The 16,330-nt window shown below is 43.5% G+C and overlaps 1 protein-coding gene across 2 annotated transcripts; it reads right to left on the bottom strand.

Moving 5' to 3' along the window:
* Positions 1-1,181: 1,181 nt before the first annotated feature.
* On the bottom strand, positions 1,182-15,406 carry LOC147043538 (voltage-gated potassium channel subunit beta-2). 2 transcript variants are annotated; one of them, XM_085935544.1, is made up of 14 exons: positions 15,105-15,406; positions 4,589-4,632; positions 4,465-4,502; positions 4,250-4,329; positions 4,062-4,106; positions 3,812-3,856; positions 3,644-3,687; positions 2,394-2,480; positions 2,233-2,318; positions 2,027-2,147; positions 1,843-1,937; positions 1,557-1,677; positions 1,347-1,435; positions 1,182-1,271 (listed from the first exon to the last, which is right to left on the bottom strand). In XM_085935544.1, exons 1-14 carry the CDS (start codon positions 15,404-15,406, stop codon positions 1,182-1,184), a joined length of 1,287 nt encoding a protein of 428 aa, XP_085791670.1. The 2 variants fall into 2 exon arrangements, with proteins under 2 accessions (XP_085791670.1, XP_085791669.1); XM_085935543.1 differs by lacking the exon at positions 15,105-15,406 and adding an exon at positions 12,259-12,590.
* Between the last annotated feature and the right edge of the window lie 924 nt (positions 15,407-16,330).

The raw sequence follows: 16,330 nt of genomic DNA, 5'->3' as shown, positions 1-16,330 counted from the left end.
CCCAAGAGTCCTGATGGTAGTTATGTTCATGGGGAATGACGAAAGGAACATAAGTCACTCATAGAAAACTAAAGGAAAAGCGTGGAAACGAGAGTATTACACGTTCAGGATCATAGGAAGCAAAAAGAAATTCCCAGAGATGATTAGAGAAGCTAGAAAAGGCTTCCATAGAAAAAGAAAGAAAGAAAAACAGCATACATTTGCTCAATCTAACCCTTGTAGCAAGACTTCGACATATGACCTCTCCTTGTACTCTAATTATGTTCAACATCTCATTTCGAGCTATTAATCCAGCTACTGCAAATGTACATAAAAGCCATGCCTCATTTGACAACCTGTCAGGGCTTTTTTTTTATTTTATTTTTTATTTTTTTTAAAGGGACATGCGCACAGATGAGGCAAAAAAAAGACACTGCCAAGAGACCAGCAGGGTTGAGAAATGTACTTGGACGTTGACCAACCCGCTTTGACCCCATTAAAGTAATGCGTGAAAATACACATGATAATCCAAAGACTGTCTGCTACTTTTTTTGAAATGCATCCAAGAGCAGTAATTCTCCGCCAAACTTTGTAAACTATAATTTCACGTTCTTAGTGCATTTTTCATACCTCTGAGTAATCTGCCTATTTCTAAAAAGCATGTGATGTCATCTTTTTTATTTTTTTTAACCTCACAAGTGAAGCAATTCACCGTGCCCAAACTGCCCGAATCCTTGCCCGACCAGTCGCATGCACACAAATGTTGGACACGACACATTTGAATCGACCTCCGGCACCTTCGGTTCTTCTTCTGCTGCTGGGCACACAGTTCAGACATTTAAGATGCAGCTAAAAGGAGGTCGCCGACGCACCGCTGACTCAGTCAGGTTCCCCTTTTCTTAGTCCAAGTCCATATTTGCTTTTGAACCACTCATGATAGCCTTTTGACCTCCTCTACTGTAGACACAATTTTCCAGTCAGTGAGTACTAATATGACCTGTTTTTGTTCTGATTAACAACTACAAGATTTTTTGTTTGTTTCCATACATAATACAAATGTATTGCGCACAATGGTTTCTGCGCTCATTCTGGAAGCATAATGTTGCTGAGGACATGCAAGTTGTTGAATACACGGCAGAGAAAAAGCAAAGTCTTTTTGTCTTCTTGGTGGTTCTTCTTGCTTTTGCTCGGAAGCCGGAAGTTCAAGCGCGAGACTCTTTCTTTGAGTGAGGCTTGTTTCCCAGCACGGCGTCCATCTCTGTGACTGTTTGGGGAGTCATTTGGGATAAAATCTGCAAAGGAGAAAAAATCTATACATCCTTAATTCCACATAAAAATTGATCATGAATGAGAAGATGAAACTTTACCCGCAGTGCGCCCAGGTTCTCCAAGAGCTGGTCTGTGTTTGAAACACCCAGAAGCACTGAGCTGACTCCTTCACTGCGAAGACACCACGCTGAGAAGGAATATTAATCATGAATCCACCATTGTATTTTGAATCCCCTCATAACAACAGATTAGAAGAGTGTTAAAAGTATGATATGAATAAAAGATCTTTGCAAGTGTCCGAGCGGTACCGATGGCCAACTGTGCAGCCGTGCATCCCAGCCTGTCTGCCAGTAGGTGGAGCTCCTTGATTTTGGCCAGCTGCCTGCGCCCCTCTTCACTGTTCACCCGCTCCCTCAGCCACTGGTAGCCCTTCATCCGCAGTCAATTGGAGAAGGAGAACAAAAAAAAAAATCGGGTGAAATGCTTCACTACTGATTCCTCACACCCCAAAAAAAAAAAAAAACCACATCACTGATTGGGTGGGGAATTACACTGAGTGGAATCCCACAGGAGGACCGGTTAAATCAAACTGACCTTCATTGCTGCTCTGGAGCACTCTGGTACCCCATCGCTGTATTTTCCAGTGATTAATCCACACGCCAGCGGTGACCAGGTCATTGCTCCAACCCCTGAAAGAGACCAATGAAGTTGGTCTTTGCCTCTTTAACTATTAAGCGGAGAGCATTGAGAGGAATATGAATATTGGATGAATGGCTACCGATCTTGTGGTAGAGCTCAGGCAACTGCACCTCCACTTTATCCCTCTGGAAGTAGTGGTACTCTGCCTGCTCGCACACTGGCGGGATCAAGTTGAACTGGCGGGCCACCGAGTAGGCTTCCTGACATGGGAAACATTAGAAAAAAAAATATGCTTCCCCATCTGCTTTCCAAGCTGGGCAATTTTAAGCAATAATTGAAGGTCACCATGATTTCCATGGCGCTCCAGCGTGAGGTGCCCCAATACATGGCCATGCCCTGATTTATGACAAACGTCATAGCCCGCACAATCTCTGTTGAGAACAGTTTCAAATGTCAAAACGGAAAACCAGATTACTAAACCAGATCTTAAGCATGCTCAAACTTACCTTCCATTGGACTGTTGACATCATTTCTGTTGGCGAAAACAATGTCCACATAATCGAGTTGCAGTCTTGATAAACTTCCTCTTAGACCTACCATGGATAAGAGACATAAAGCATTATATTTTTGATTTTCAGTTCTGAATTTAGACTCGATTAAATTGTTTTCATTTTTTGCAAAATAAATAATTTTCTAACTAAAATATGTTTTCATTTTAACATGTGCATTTTGTAAAAAAAAACAACAACCCTTTTTCTAACTACAAAAAAATACCTGATTTCATTACATCATTGCATATTTTACGTGGTTTAAATCGATTTTTAATCGATTTTTGATGAATGTTTACGTCCTTACACAATAGCAGTTACAATGTGATACAATGGATTAGAATAAAGAAAACTACATTACAAAACTATACAAAGACTACATCTGGTACAATATGATCACATGATATGGTAAAAAATATATATAAAAATTTGTTTGAATAGAATACTTCTCTATTGCTGAAAATTGTCTTATTAGTATTTTACCATGCTTTGCTTCTGTTATTTGTAAATGGCAATAGTATTGCGCATCCGAAAAGGACACGAGTGTCTTACAGCAATTTGTGCGGCACTTGCCAAATGATTTTACAAAAAAAAAAAGGATAAATGTCACTCATGATGACGCTGGAGGAAAAGTCTTGTTTGACATTTGAATTAAATCATATGACATGTGAAAAGAAGAAAACCAGATTCTGAGCCAGAAACAATTTGAACAATGCCGGTCGGAAACCAATCTGTTTTTAGAAGGGACATGTCGACCGTCTGTTATGCATTCTTGTCAAATGTCATGGTTCATCTTGCGTTCCAACCTCGTGTGTGTCATCATTTCTGTCCACATTTTAGTGACAGGCCCGAAGCCCTCTCGAAGCCCAAGTATGAGCTCCGTCCCGGTCGTGCCGTGGAAACGTTAAAAGCTGCACAAACTTGACTTGTTACGTAAGGGCCTCAAATGACAATGACGCCCATTCAAATCCATCTTTAATTGGACAAACCAAGGCCATGCTACACAGGACGTGCTAAACAAACAAAAGTAGCCTTCTTTAGGATTAGCTTGCGCCAGAAGAGCCGATTAGGCGGCTGGAAAAACAATGATCCCGAGTTGGATTTTCCATGGGAGCTTCATCGTATTCTTGTATCCCCCTCATCTGACCCCGAGTCACTAATTTGCAACCGATAGTTTCATACAAAAAGTAACGGGGGTGATGCTTTACCTTCAATGATGTGCTTTCTGGAGAGCCCTCTCTCTGTTTCCGCTCTGTGAAATAACAAAAGTACACTCTGATTATCTGAATTTGAGCACAGCCAGTGAGGGAACAACAACATCCTGATTTGAAATAATAACAGTACTGCACTGAACAAAATAGCACTTCAATACTTACTGGCCTCCCCAGTAGATCTTTGTCGTAATGACGAAACTTGAGCGTCTATAAAAAAAAAAAGGAATTATTATTTGTTTTGAAGAATTTATGCCATGTTCCTGTAATTGGAATGTGGGCTGGTTCACTTGCTAAATCGATCTGATTTCAACATACAACATACTAGGGTGTGTTAAGTGTAATACAAATCTCATTCCTTGGATACAAAGAATGTATTAGTGTGATTAATAAGTAGTTTAAGATATTAAGTGACCTCCATCCTTTCTTCTTGATAATGTTTCCCAGCGTGATCTCTGCTCTGTGGAGAAACACATTAAGGCTATTTAATTTCATAATAATCACTCAAACTGAAAAACGCAGCTATATAACATGATTGTGATTGTTCCATTTTCCAGATGAGACGATACAAAGAAGAAGATTAGATCATTTATGAAGTCTGACCTTCCAGAAGCGTAAACCTCTGCGGTGTCAAATAGATTGACCCCGTTCTCATACGCTAAGGTCATCAGGTTCTCTGCCATCTGAGGGAAGAAAATAGAGGTTGAAACTAGGAGAGGAATGTATTGCACACGTGACCACATGACAAAAGAATACACAATTTGTGGCTATTGATTTAGTTATCATCATAAAAAGGATGCTTGTGAGCCAGGTCTCACCACATCAGATATTTGCGATCCAAACGTCACCCATGTGCCTGGATGAGAGGAGAGTTATGGATGTGTGTTACATTGGGGGTTATGAGAGAAAAATGAGATCATATTTCATATATGGGGAACTCACCTAAGCCGAGGCAGGAAACACGTAGGCCGGACTTCCCGAGGTTTCTGTGAGGAGACAGAGAAGACACAATCTCAGAAATAAAAATCCTTTTGAAGCATCATCATCATACTCTTTGTACAGGCCTATTTTCAGGAAATGTAACCTTTGGCATCACAGTAAGCATACTAAAGCAGGGCGGTCAATTTTATTGCTGCCTCTCAGTTCCACGGTTGATGATGCACAAATTACTTGAGGGATGTATATTGATTTATTGATCAATAGTAATACAGTCACTGCAAAAAAAAACAAAAAAAAAACTGAGCCGAGTCATGTTATTGCTCCCACTCAACTGCTCGATGCCCCTGTGGTTAAAATGTGTCTAATTGTTGCGAGAACAATTGACCTTCTGCTGTTCATATGTTAACAGCTCACAGTAGTGGTCCGCTTCAGCAAAATAGCCGCTGGGTAGCGAGCTCAGATGTGGTCCGAGCCAAAAGTCCAGAGTCTGAGTGCTAAATGGCTGAAAATGTACCAGCAGGAGCTGAGGAGTGCTTTATTACCCAACATGCCACATTAGATTACCCAGACGGCTGAGTTTTGAAGGGCGAAAATAGAGCTGCAATTGTACGGACCAAACGGTTTGATGCTGCCGCTTCTCCTGCATGTGTGCTCTCCTAAATCCTAATTAGAGGCAAGTAAAAGGGTGGGAGAGGAGCATCAGAACTGCAATGCTACTAGCTGCTCACTGTCTTTTCATTGCCGGTGTCTCCCCCCCCCCCGCCCAACCAACCCACCACCATTTACACTGCCTGCGTCTGCCACAAATTACCAAATGCAGAAAGACAGTCTGTCAGAGCATTTAGACTCAGCCCAGCGAGCCCTGCTTTTATTTTCTCTGCTCTATTTTTAATGCCTGACCCCTGAGCTATTTTTAGATTTCTGTACATGTAAGCGTTTGTGTCCCGTTGTGTGGGTGTATGTGCGAGTGTGAATACACGCACCGGTGTGTACGTGGAGTGTGGGTGTGAAATGCTTATTGTTTAGACTCTGTGAAAATAGAACTCTCCGGCAGGGTCAGGATTGCTTAGCTGCAGGGAGGAGGATGCAAGAAAAGGCAAGTGGGCTCGAATAAAGTCGATCGCTGGGACGCGAGGCCGACTCTCCGACACGGATTCCCACCAATGACAGCGTGACTCCTTTGAGACTGGCAATATCGTAGACGAGGCACACGGGACTTCCTCTGAGCCTTTCTTTGATGACATCTAAACTGTTTGTTAATGAGTGTGAAAGATAGATGGATTCAACATCCTGGCATTATATGCCACATATACAGTAGATAGTGTTGAAAAAAATAAAAGTCAATGGAGTCAGTATTTCTCTTCTATCTGCACCCTCCCGCACTGAGCCCAACTCCACAGCTCTCTGCAGTGCTGCAGTCTGCTTATTTACTATCAGTGAGTGCGGAAAGAAGCACATACTCACTCCTGGCTTTCGCTGACAACCCGCCCCTCACTTTCCTCTGACACACACGCACACACGATCTAAGATGAAAGTCTACCGACATGTCGTTTCATGAGAAATGCAAAAAAAAAAAAAAAACACATTCATAACGTGCTGCGCTATCACGAAAGCGGCCCGTTCACGCTTGATGAAGATGAAGCTGAAACACAAGCGCACATCTGCATGGCTCCACATGAATGCACTCATGAGCAGTTCACGCAGATGCTGCTTTGGCTTTCACAAAAAAGCACTGCATGGTTTCTTCTGTGTTATCATTTCTGCCACACAATAAATCACCAAAAAGCACAGACGAGATGATTGGACGGGATGTTGTGATACATTATTGATGGTGGAGAGCAGGAAAGCGCACAGGTGCTCTGTCATGGTGTAGTCAGCATTTTAACCTGTGCTGACACCTCCGGTTAGCCCGCTCCCGCGGTGGCAGCGAAACAATACATGCAGATGGTCGCAAGCGCATGATGGATACTTTGCTCCATGCAGTTGTCTTCAGAAAGCATGCTGAGCGGGCTCCTCTCCGCAGGGAAGCACACCTTAGATATTAATAACACTCACGTCAATGTGAGTGTGTGTGTGTGCATTTTTCCTAAGCAAATTGGTGGCAAGATGGTGGACTGGTTTTAATGATGCCCCATGGCTACTGGGTTAGAAAGGAATCTGCAGGGTGTCTTTAAAGTCTGGACACATACTGTACTGTTGGCAAAAAAAAAGCATATTTCTAAGATATGATATTTTCAACTATAATATTCTTCCAATTATCCATCCATTTTCTGTACCGCTTTGTCCCCACGGGGGTCGCGGGCGTGCTGGAGTCTATTCCAGCGGTCATCGGACAGTTGGCGGGGGACACCCTGAACCGGTTGCCAGCCAATCGCAGGGCACACATAGACAAACAACTATCCGCACTCACACTCATGGATAGGGATAATTTAGAGTCTTCAATCGGCCTACCAAGCATGTTTTTGGGATGTGGGAGGAAACCGGAGTGCCCGGAGGAAACCCACGTGGACACGAACATGCAACTCCACACAGGGAGGGCCGGAGGTGAAATCAAACCCGCACCCTCCTAACTGTGAGGCGGACGTGCTAACCAGTGCGGCACCGAACCGGCTGTTCCAATTATATAAATCTGAAATATGTTTCCAAGATTTTGATGGCTTCATTTGAACTAGTGACTTTAAGACGTCACGACAGAATATATTTTGAGATTCTTTCTAATCATGGATCGGGTCAGAATTTCTCAGTAAGCTGCAGTAGTCAAGGAGGATAAAGATTATATGCAAGTCAGTGCTATTCAAAAATACTGGAACATCTCTCTACATGTGTTGTTCCACCATAACGGAAGAGGGAGCCTGTATTTATTTAAACGCTTTTCAGACCGAACTGTAACCAGTCGATCGGTCGACGACAAACTTTCGTGTTACCGTGAGAATGCAATCTGTAACTGCCTCGCAGTTGCAGTTTCTATTTGTGTGTGTTTTATTCTTGGCTCCTATAAATAATGCAGCGCGGTTAGAGGCAGAACTAATTTTTCCCGATACAGAAGTTTCCGCAACGTCACTTAAGATAGATGCACTTGCATAAACTGTTTAGCCGAAGCAGGGTTCCCTCAAACGCTCTGGCAAAGTTGTCGATTGGATTTGCACTTAGAGCAAAATATCTTGCTGAAATTCCATTTATTTAATGTGGTTATTGTCACGTCTCGTACCCAGCCGTTCCACCGTGTGTCTGTTGTCATGGTTTCGGTCTGTGTGCTCGCCCCTCCCCTCCTGTGTGCCCCTGATTAGTTTGATTATTCTCACCTCCCTCTTGTTACCTGTCATGTATATAAGTCCTGTCTGCCCCTATGTCCTGTCGGATCATTGTCTTTTTGTTGCGGTTGCTGTCGTCGTGTTGTCGTGTTGTCTTGTTGTCTTGTTCACTTTTTGGTTCTTTTATCACAAACAGGGTATTTTGGTTACATTACCTGACATGTTTCGGCATGAACTTCCGCCTTCATCAGAGAGTACGAAAGTATTTTTGGCAGGTAGATAGAAATGGCCACCATTATTATTATTATTTTTTAGGACACTCTGATGAAGGCGGAAGTTCATGCCGAAACATGTCAGGTAATGTAACCAAAATACCCTGTTTGTGATAAAAGAACCAAAAAGTGATTGAAAAAAGGAAACAGAATGAACTCAGTACAACTAGTGTTGTCTTGTTGTCGTGTCGTGTCGTTTTCAAGTCTGTTTTCGGTTAGTCAGTCATGTTATCGTTTTGTTAAGTCATGTCAGTTGGCAGAGTCTGTCTTTGGTTCCTCTCATAAACCCTGGTCCAAGCTGCACAGTTTTTCTCACCCAAACTGTTGCGTGTAACAGAAGTAGTTCTTGTCAATCCTCCACTTCTCACATCGGCTATTATTAATGGAGCGTGCTAATATATTTTTAAAAAAATCTTTGCGGAATATCTTTAGTTCGGGGTACAGTATATTAAAACAGTTAAGAAAGTAGGTCTGTCCTAATTAGAGAAACTGAGAGATTGAATGGAAAAAAAATCTCTCTCTCTCTCTTTTTCTCTCTTTTTCTCTCTCTCTTTTTCTCTTTTTCTCTCTTTCTCTCTTTCTCTCTCTTTCTCTCTCTTTCTCTTTCTCTCTCTCTTTCTCTCTCTCTTTCTCTCTCTCTCTCTCTCTTTCTTTCTCTCTCTTTTTCTCTTTTTCTCTTTTTCTTTCTCTTTTTCTCTTTTTTTCTCTTTTTCTCTCTCTCTCTCTCTCTCTCTCTCTCTCTCTCTCTCTCTCTCTCTCTCTCTCTCTCTCCCCCCCCTCCCTCCCCCATTCAGCTTTATTGGTGGTCATGTCCCACCTATTAAAATGCACGTAATGAAGTGGAGCAGCTCCAGTTGATATTAAAGTAGTGAACCATTTTACGATGGTTGGAAAGGTCCCAGGAGACAGTCATGGACAAAGGCACACATATTTCTATGGCAGAAACATAATAATGGCTTTCAAAGTTGTTTGAAGACCCTCTAATGTGAATTTGTTACATTATATATGTTTGAATATCATTTCTGGTGCCGTATAATTGTGACGGATCTTTTTGGGCTGAAGATATATGCTTGATAAAGTCGGAATCAGTTGAGGAGTCGTTTCAGTGCATTTAGCGGTAATCTGTATTTTGGTCCAGAGTTATCTTATTATAATGCTATATGAGAAGGTCAGCGCCACCTGCCAACTAACTCGACTGTATGTCTGGACAATGAGCGATGAAGCGGAATATTTGAATGACGGCTCACTTTCCCTGGCTGGCTACCTCATGAATACTATACCTCATAGACTTGGACGGCTCAAGGAATTTAACATGATTGAATGCAGTTGTCCACATGTTTGGGCCCATTAGGATGTCAGATGATGCATTTTTGTGTGATGGAAAGCATTTGAGCTGGGCTACTCACTGTCACAATAACAAGCTGAAAAAAAAAAGGACGCAAATATTCTATCCATGCATTTTCTATACTCGTTTGTCCTCATTAGGGGCAAAAGTGAGCTGGAGCCAACTGATTTTGGGCGAACAGCCAATCGCTGGGCACGTATTGATGAACATATTGACAGTCACAGTACGAACAATGCAAACTCTAGAGCAAGGGTGTCAAACTCATTTTTTTCGCGGGCCGCATTGTAGTCAAAGCTTCTTTTTTCGGAGGACCATTATGACTGTCAACCCAAATAAATGTATGAGCACCTCATATTATATACAGTGAAAGCTACAAAACAAACTGACAAATAACTCGTTTTCAAATCAGACGAGTAAAAACTGGCCAAATATTGAAAAAAATAAAATAAATTATTAAAAGTGAAGACAATTTGCAATTCTAGTGATGACACACGAATTTGATGCACAATTTGTCTTCGACACCTTTTTCTCTAGAGCCATGATAATATATAACTACAATATTACATTTCCGATTTCAAGGCACCACTGTATGTGCCAATACAATTTAGGCTGAGGTCATATTAACAAACTGAAGCAGTTTGAAAGAGCAAAATGAAGGTCATTCATTTTGTCAGGGCATCAAATATGGGAGGTTTAGTGTATGCTCAAAAACTTTGACAAGGCTGTCGAGATTGGATGATTCGTTCATGTGCTGCTGAGATTTGAGGCCTTTAAAAATGCACAGTTGAAGTGCACTCCGAGAGAGCAGCGAGCACTCACATCACAATGCTAATTGCTGCTAATGCACTGCTCTGTCTAAGCACAGCCAGCGTTCCGAGTGCTCGAGATCACGCCGAAGTTCAGGAAAACATGTTCATGTTGACTTGCGTTGGAGCTCTCACATGAACTATGGAGCAAAGTTGATCAAAGTCCAAATGTGTGGAAAAACTCATAGGAACCTTTCTGTTATTCAATTTGGCAACAAAAGTAGAATACACAATGGAGCATTTGGGGCATTAAAACGCCGCCACTGTTGCCCAAAAAAGTTCCTGCAGCTCAGTGGACTTTTCATGTCTTATTGTAACTGGGGAAGCCAACAAATATGGGGCTGGTTCCCGTGGAAACACCCAGTTGGTCTGCTAGGTGGCGCTCCGCTGCATTCACACCACAGCGCCGGCCACCGATGCTCTTTCGCTCTCTCTGAGCGTTTCCTGCACATTTTGTGCTAGAGTGGACTGACCCAGTCACGTCGCAACCATTCATTTCTCCACCACAACAATAATTCATTCATATTACATGTGCATATACATCACTGACTTTGTATTCTGCTCGTGTGAGAGAGAGCGAGGGCTATTTTAAGTCATATTGTCCAAGGTCATAATGGGATGTTAGTGACGGGCTATTTGATTTGTAGCTAATTTTAGCTTTTACAGGTATAAAGATCAACTGTGAGATTTCGGAATGAACTGGTTTAGTATCTTTTGGGCTCACGCTGACCGACTGTGCAATAAATCTTTTGGTAATTCACCTTTATAATCCAATTAAGCAGCTTTTTAAGAGATTTTCAAAGCGTGATGTTTTTTATTCACGGTGATCATGTCGTCAAAATCTACCTAGACATGATAAATCAACAAATTTAAATGAATTCCAACGGGGAATGATGCAGTATTACTGAGTGCTCCTCAGGTTAATGAGGCGGCCCGTTGGGATGAGCCAACATGAATAAACAGCAGGAACGACAGGTGCCATCTGCAAAGTGCGACTCGTGTCACATCTGTATTACTGAGTTCTCACTTCTGCCACGCAAAGTCAGCAGCACAAAAGGCGACAGGAGCTGAGCTTTGATTTGAAAAATGCACAGCACGGACTGCGGCCGGCGTAGGCCTGATAAGCAGCAGCGGTAGCAACGCTTGCGCTGTTGGTGAGAAACTAAAGGCTATGCGGGGGGGGGGGGGGGGGGGGTTGCCATGGGCAACTGGAGGTGGCTGTATACGGGGTCGACGACTGCACTGGCGATTAGTGACACTTTGTTGGGAATGGCAGAGTGGCAAGAGTGGCAATCCAAGAAATGTGAATGATGGTTTCATTGCGTGCCCCTTTTGAAACCTCGTAAATAAATAAAATGAAATGATGAAAGGATGGAAGTGATTCAATCAACTTGTTTCGGAAGGATCATGAGAACTTTGCTACTTATTGGATTCTACAGTGACCAGATGAATCTGTGCGTAAAAATGGGATTACTTTTGTCCAAACGTATTCTGTAACTAAAGCTCAACAAGCTCAAATCTAGAAAGAAGATGATGTTACTCTGTTTTCATACATCATGACTCAGACCTGATGTTGTGTGCTGCAATGTTTTTTTTGTTTTTTTTATTTCTCCTGCCACACAAAAAGCTTTTTAAAGCCTGCAAAATAAGCATGGGTCATTTGTGAAAAACAATTTCTTTCAGGCTGACAGTAACATTAATCTGCAAGGAGGGGGGGGGGGGGGGGGGAACTGCTTGCTTGTGGATTAAATAAACATCCTCATGTCCAGCAGGGTTTAGAGTTTTTTTTTTTTTGTCTTTCCCTTTTTTCACACATACTGTAGAACACAAATGCGGAGGAGGCTGAGGTAAATGCACATATAGACAACCGGCACAGTATGTTCCACAATGTTTGTTGGCAACCTCAATGTCACCTTCTAGCATAGCTCTTGCTTAAAGATGAAAAAAAAATATTCAAATGCATTTGTGGGTTGCCAAGGGCCACCTGTGGCACACTCACCTGTACTTCATACTAGTGTGGCGCCCAATGGCCTCCTTCATATGCGCGTGGCCCTGAGGCGTCTGGCGTGACCCCGGGCCCTCCCTGGTCTTGACCGACCCTTGGGAGGTGTAGTTGCCATTGCGTTCTTGTCCACTCCCTCCTCCTCCACCACCTCCTCCACCTGCTCCTCCGCCACTACCACCTCCACCGCCGCCGCCACCTCCTCCGCCGCCACCTCCTCCTACTCCTCCGCTGCTGCCTCCCGGGGGCGGAGCGGTGCGAAGGCCACAAAGTCGGTCCTCGCTGCGACTCTTGAGGTTGTGCTCGGTGCAGGCGAAGGACACCTGCATCCTGACCCTGGTTTCCGGGGGATGACTTTGGGAGTCGAACCTTTCACTCGACAAATGTCCAATTGAATTAGTAGAGCTCGGTCGTTGCTGCTCCACCTGAGAGGGTCTCTCACCGGTGAGCCCAGGTTAAAGATTTTCTCTGAGAGTTCCAGGGGGAGGGGGTGCAGACAAGTGTCCAGCCTCTAACATGACACATGCAGAGCCGTTGTCTGCTCTGTCTCCTGTCTGCTGATGCAAACCTGGCAGAAGGCTCTCTGACTTTTCACAAGATGCATCAGGACTGCAGTCCACGTTTGGAGAAAAAAAACAAAAAACGGAAAGCTTGCTTGCAGCTTTAGGGGGGGTCTTTTGGGAGACCTCAGTAGAGGGGCTCACACATATGAACACACAGGCTCCTAAGGCTTATGTCTCCTCTTCAGCTGAAGTGAGTTGTTCTCGCCTTGAGCCGGAGAGCTCGCCGGCGTGCCGCAATAATGACACACACATCCTGACACTTGACGTCGAAACAGAGCATTTTCCTCCCGTATTCTTTTTTTGTCGCAAGGTGGCAAAACACGGACTTAACATCAAAAATTCAGTGCATCATCGTCATGCGTGCAGCATCTCCGCGCACCGTCAGTTTGATGGAAGGGGGGGGGGGGGGATAAAAAGGAGACGACAGACGGAAGCTACAGATCCCACAAATGTATTTTGTTGGAATTACCTTCTTCAGTGTGCGCAGCGGCGAACATGCCGGCAGCAGCTGTGCAAGCCGTGCGCGACTCTCCCGCTTCAACGCCTCGCACAGAATGGAACGCAGCAAAACGCACTGAGCATTGTTGAGCCGCAAATCAACTGCAAAGGCTCACCGTGATCGTCTTCCCTTCATCATTATTTTGGAAAAGATTTCCCGCCCCCCCCCCCCCTTTCTTGCTTTTTCCAGAAGCTCCTCAAAATGTTCATGACACACGGCGCAACCTCTCCCTCTCTCTCTCCCCCCGTCGCTCCTCATCCTCGCTCTCTCACACACAACTCTCCCATTCATCACACGGGTGAACAAATTTCCTCACATCATGTGTGCTGCTTATGCAATGTTGCCTTGTGGGTGAATTGGAAATAAATTACAACCACTTAATAATTTGTACACATCACACGTAAAGCTCTAAAGGCATGTCTGCAGCTCTGCATCTTATCCACCACACCCATTTATCTGAATGAGCAGCCATCACAATTCTACTGCAACGTCTTAACCATCATCTCTGAGTGTGAGGCAAGATGCCCATATGCTACATCATCACAGCACATTCAAAATGATGAGTCACGTAGATGGTATGTGTTCACAATTCTGCACACAACAACAAGAATCCCTGGTTGCAAATAAAATTGCACACATTCATCATTTTCTGCCAGTTTGCTTATATGTCAAATGGAAGCTCGCTTTGGAGCCTTCTGCAGTCCCACAGCAGATTGCATATGGCAGCAGAGTGGAACTTTTGTTAAACTGGTAATTTTCCACTCATGAAAACTGCTCTGTGTTGTCTTGCAAGAAAATGCACTGTCAATTAAATAGTAGGAGAAAATACAGGAACACACGTCATATGTGCATCATCACACATTATAAACAAAGATGAATAAAAAACCATGAAATTGAACCATGAGTTCATCTATTCCCAATAAAGCTACCTTTGAAAAGGGGAAAAGTTGGGTTGTGTGTTTCCAAATTTATAGTCGAGCAAGTCCCTGCTAGAGATAATGTCTCTCTTTTATGTCACAGGTAAATATGTCAATATTCTCAGTTATTTTACATCGCGTTAATTTTCAAGCGATGCAAGTGCAAATCTGTAAAGCAGGGAGGGGCCAAGATGATGCTGCCACCTAGCGACCATCTCTGATTAAAAAGATTGTAAAGGTCTCTTCATCACATTGTCAGAATTATTTTTGTAAAATGAAATAAAAAAAAAAAAACATATCCCAGAATAGCTTCACTGAACACTTTTAAAGTGGAGATGTAAGACCCTCAGTATGACTCAACCAAAATACCAAGCCCACTCCCACCCCTGCTGATACCACCCTGTCAAGCTTGAGACCATATCTGGGTTTGGTTTGTCTTAGCGGGTGCAGGCTCCATCACAAGCCATCCTCAAAAACGTCAAGACGCTTTCATTTAGCTTTGAGATTTCATCAAACGTGTGTGACAGTTCTTTCTGGGTTAGCGCCGAGTCTGATGTCTTCAACCTTCAACTCCATCACTATTTAATTATGTATGCAACATCTATGCATTAATCATATAAAGTAGAAAAACGGTTGCGATGACATTGATCGACATCCGTAGGTTTCCAGAATTTAAATCAGTGAAGTACTAATTATGTACGTTCAAAGCTCATCCATTTCATTAGGTACACACGCAAAAAGTCAAATCAACGGCAATGGCGGAGTCCTCCGTTGCTACGGCTTTCAATGTAAATGTACTGTATATACTGTCTTACATACGTATTATCTTCTTTGAATTGTAAAAGTAACGTGTTTTGTCGTCACCTGTACGACATGGCCGAGCGCTCCGCCTCGTAGTTGGCCAGCGAGAGGCCGCATTCTCTCAGGAAGAGCTCCAGTCGCCGTCGCTCCACCAGCCTGTGCGCCGCCTCCAGGATCTGAGATGCCAGGGCCTGGGATTCGGTTTTCTGCTCCGAGCTGGTCTTGCTGCTACGGGATCCGCCGGCTTTGGCCGCGATACTTCCCGAGGAGGAAGACGCTTTGGGCTTCTTGCTAATGCCATAGAGGTCCTCCACAGAGTACTTTCCTCCTTTGCCACCTCCTGTGCCCCCACGGCTGGCGAACATTGTTATCTTGAATACAGATGCTGGAACAAATCAGTCTTGAGCTCACTTGTGTCAGCTACTTTAGGCAAAAGCAGCTTGTGAGTTTGGATCAAAACAACAAGGCGGTGCTATCTTGAAGATTTGTGAAGATTGGAGGATGTCGGGCATCAAATGTCTGAAAAGGAGCAGTTACAGGCCCTGCTAAACATCAAAAAGCGGTAGATTGCTCCTTGGCAGCGTCTGTGACTAAAATAAAACAAAGAACACACCTGTCAGCAGCAGACAATGGCTCGTTCGCGCTGATTCGAGGTCCTTCTTTGAATAAAAAATGGATCAGAATAAAAGCAATCCGCATCTTTCTCTCTTGATCTCCCAAAGGAGGGACACTGAGGGGATTTGTGCTCAAGCTCCACCAGCTTACATTTGTTCAGATTACCAAGCAGATGAAGTAACGCTACTCTTGCAGGCCGTCATGTAATCTGGAAGAGGCCGGGCTGATGCAGCTCAACATTTTGACCTTCACCTTAGGAGACAATTTGATGAAAGTAGGACAGATGATATGCATGTCATCAACATCATGTACTTAATAAAGGACAGCAAAGTATCATAAAAGATCCCCCACTGTAGAAACTTTGGCCCGCGGGCCAATTTTGGCCAGTTTTAGTTGGCCCGCAAAAAATATTATGAATAGAATAGAGTATGGCGCCCACTTCAACTTTTGCCCGCATGTTTTACACTTTTTAATTTCAACACCAGGGGAAGCTGTTGTTCAACTACAGTTGATCAAGGCAGTTTCTTCACCAAAAAGGACAAAAGTAGATGAAGATTTACCGTCCTCAAGGTGCTAATCATGGCAGAACCAAAGAAGCCAAAGTTAGAAAGTGAGTGCAGAAAATTTTAGACAGGTAGGGAGAGGGGAATATTTCGTCAAAGAAAACTCTACAA

The sequence above is a fragment of the Syngnathus leptorhynchus genome, chromosome 17 (assembly GCF_054491065.1).
Source record: "Syngnathus leptorhynchus isolate UIUO chromosome 17, UIUO_Slep, whole genome shotgun sequence".
NCBI lineage: Eukaryota > Metazoa > Chordata > Actinopteri > Syngnathiformes > Syngnathidae > Syngnathus > Syngnathus leptorhynchus.
This window is presented reverse-complemented; position numbering and strand designations above follow the sequence as displayed.

Excerpts from the sequence above, each read along its gene's own strand:
- LOC147043538 (XM_085935543.1), bottom strand. The coding sequence starts at position 12,590 with ATGCAGGTGTCCTTCGCCTGCACCGAGCACAACCTCAAGAGTCGCAGC. Across the intron at positions 4,107-4,249 it reads GAGGTTTACGCTTCTGGAAG|AGCAGAGATCACGCTGGGAA; the intron begins GTCAGACTTCAT and ends GTTTCTCCACAG. Across the intron at positions 3,688-3,811 it reads AAGATCTACTGGGGAGGCCA|AGCGGAAACAGAGAGAGGGC; the intron begins GTAAGTATTGAA and ends GTTATTTCACAG.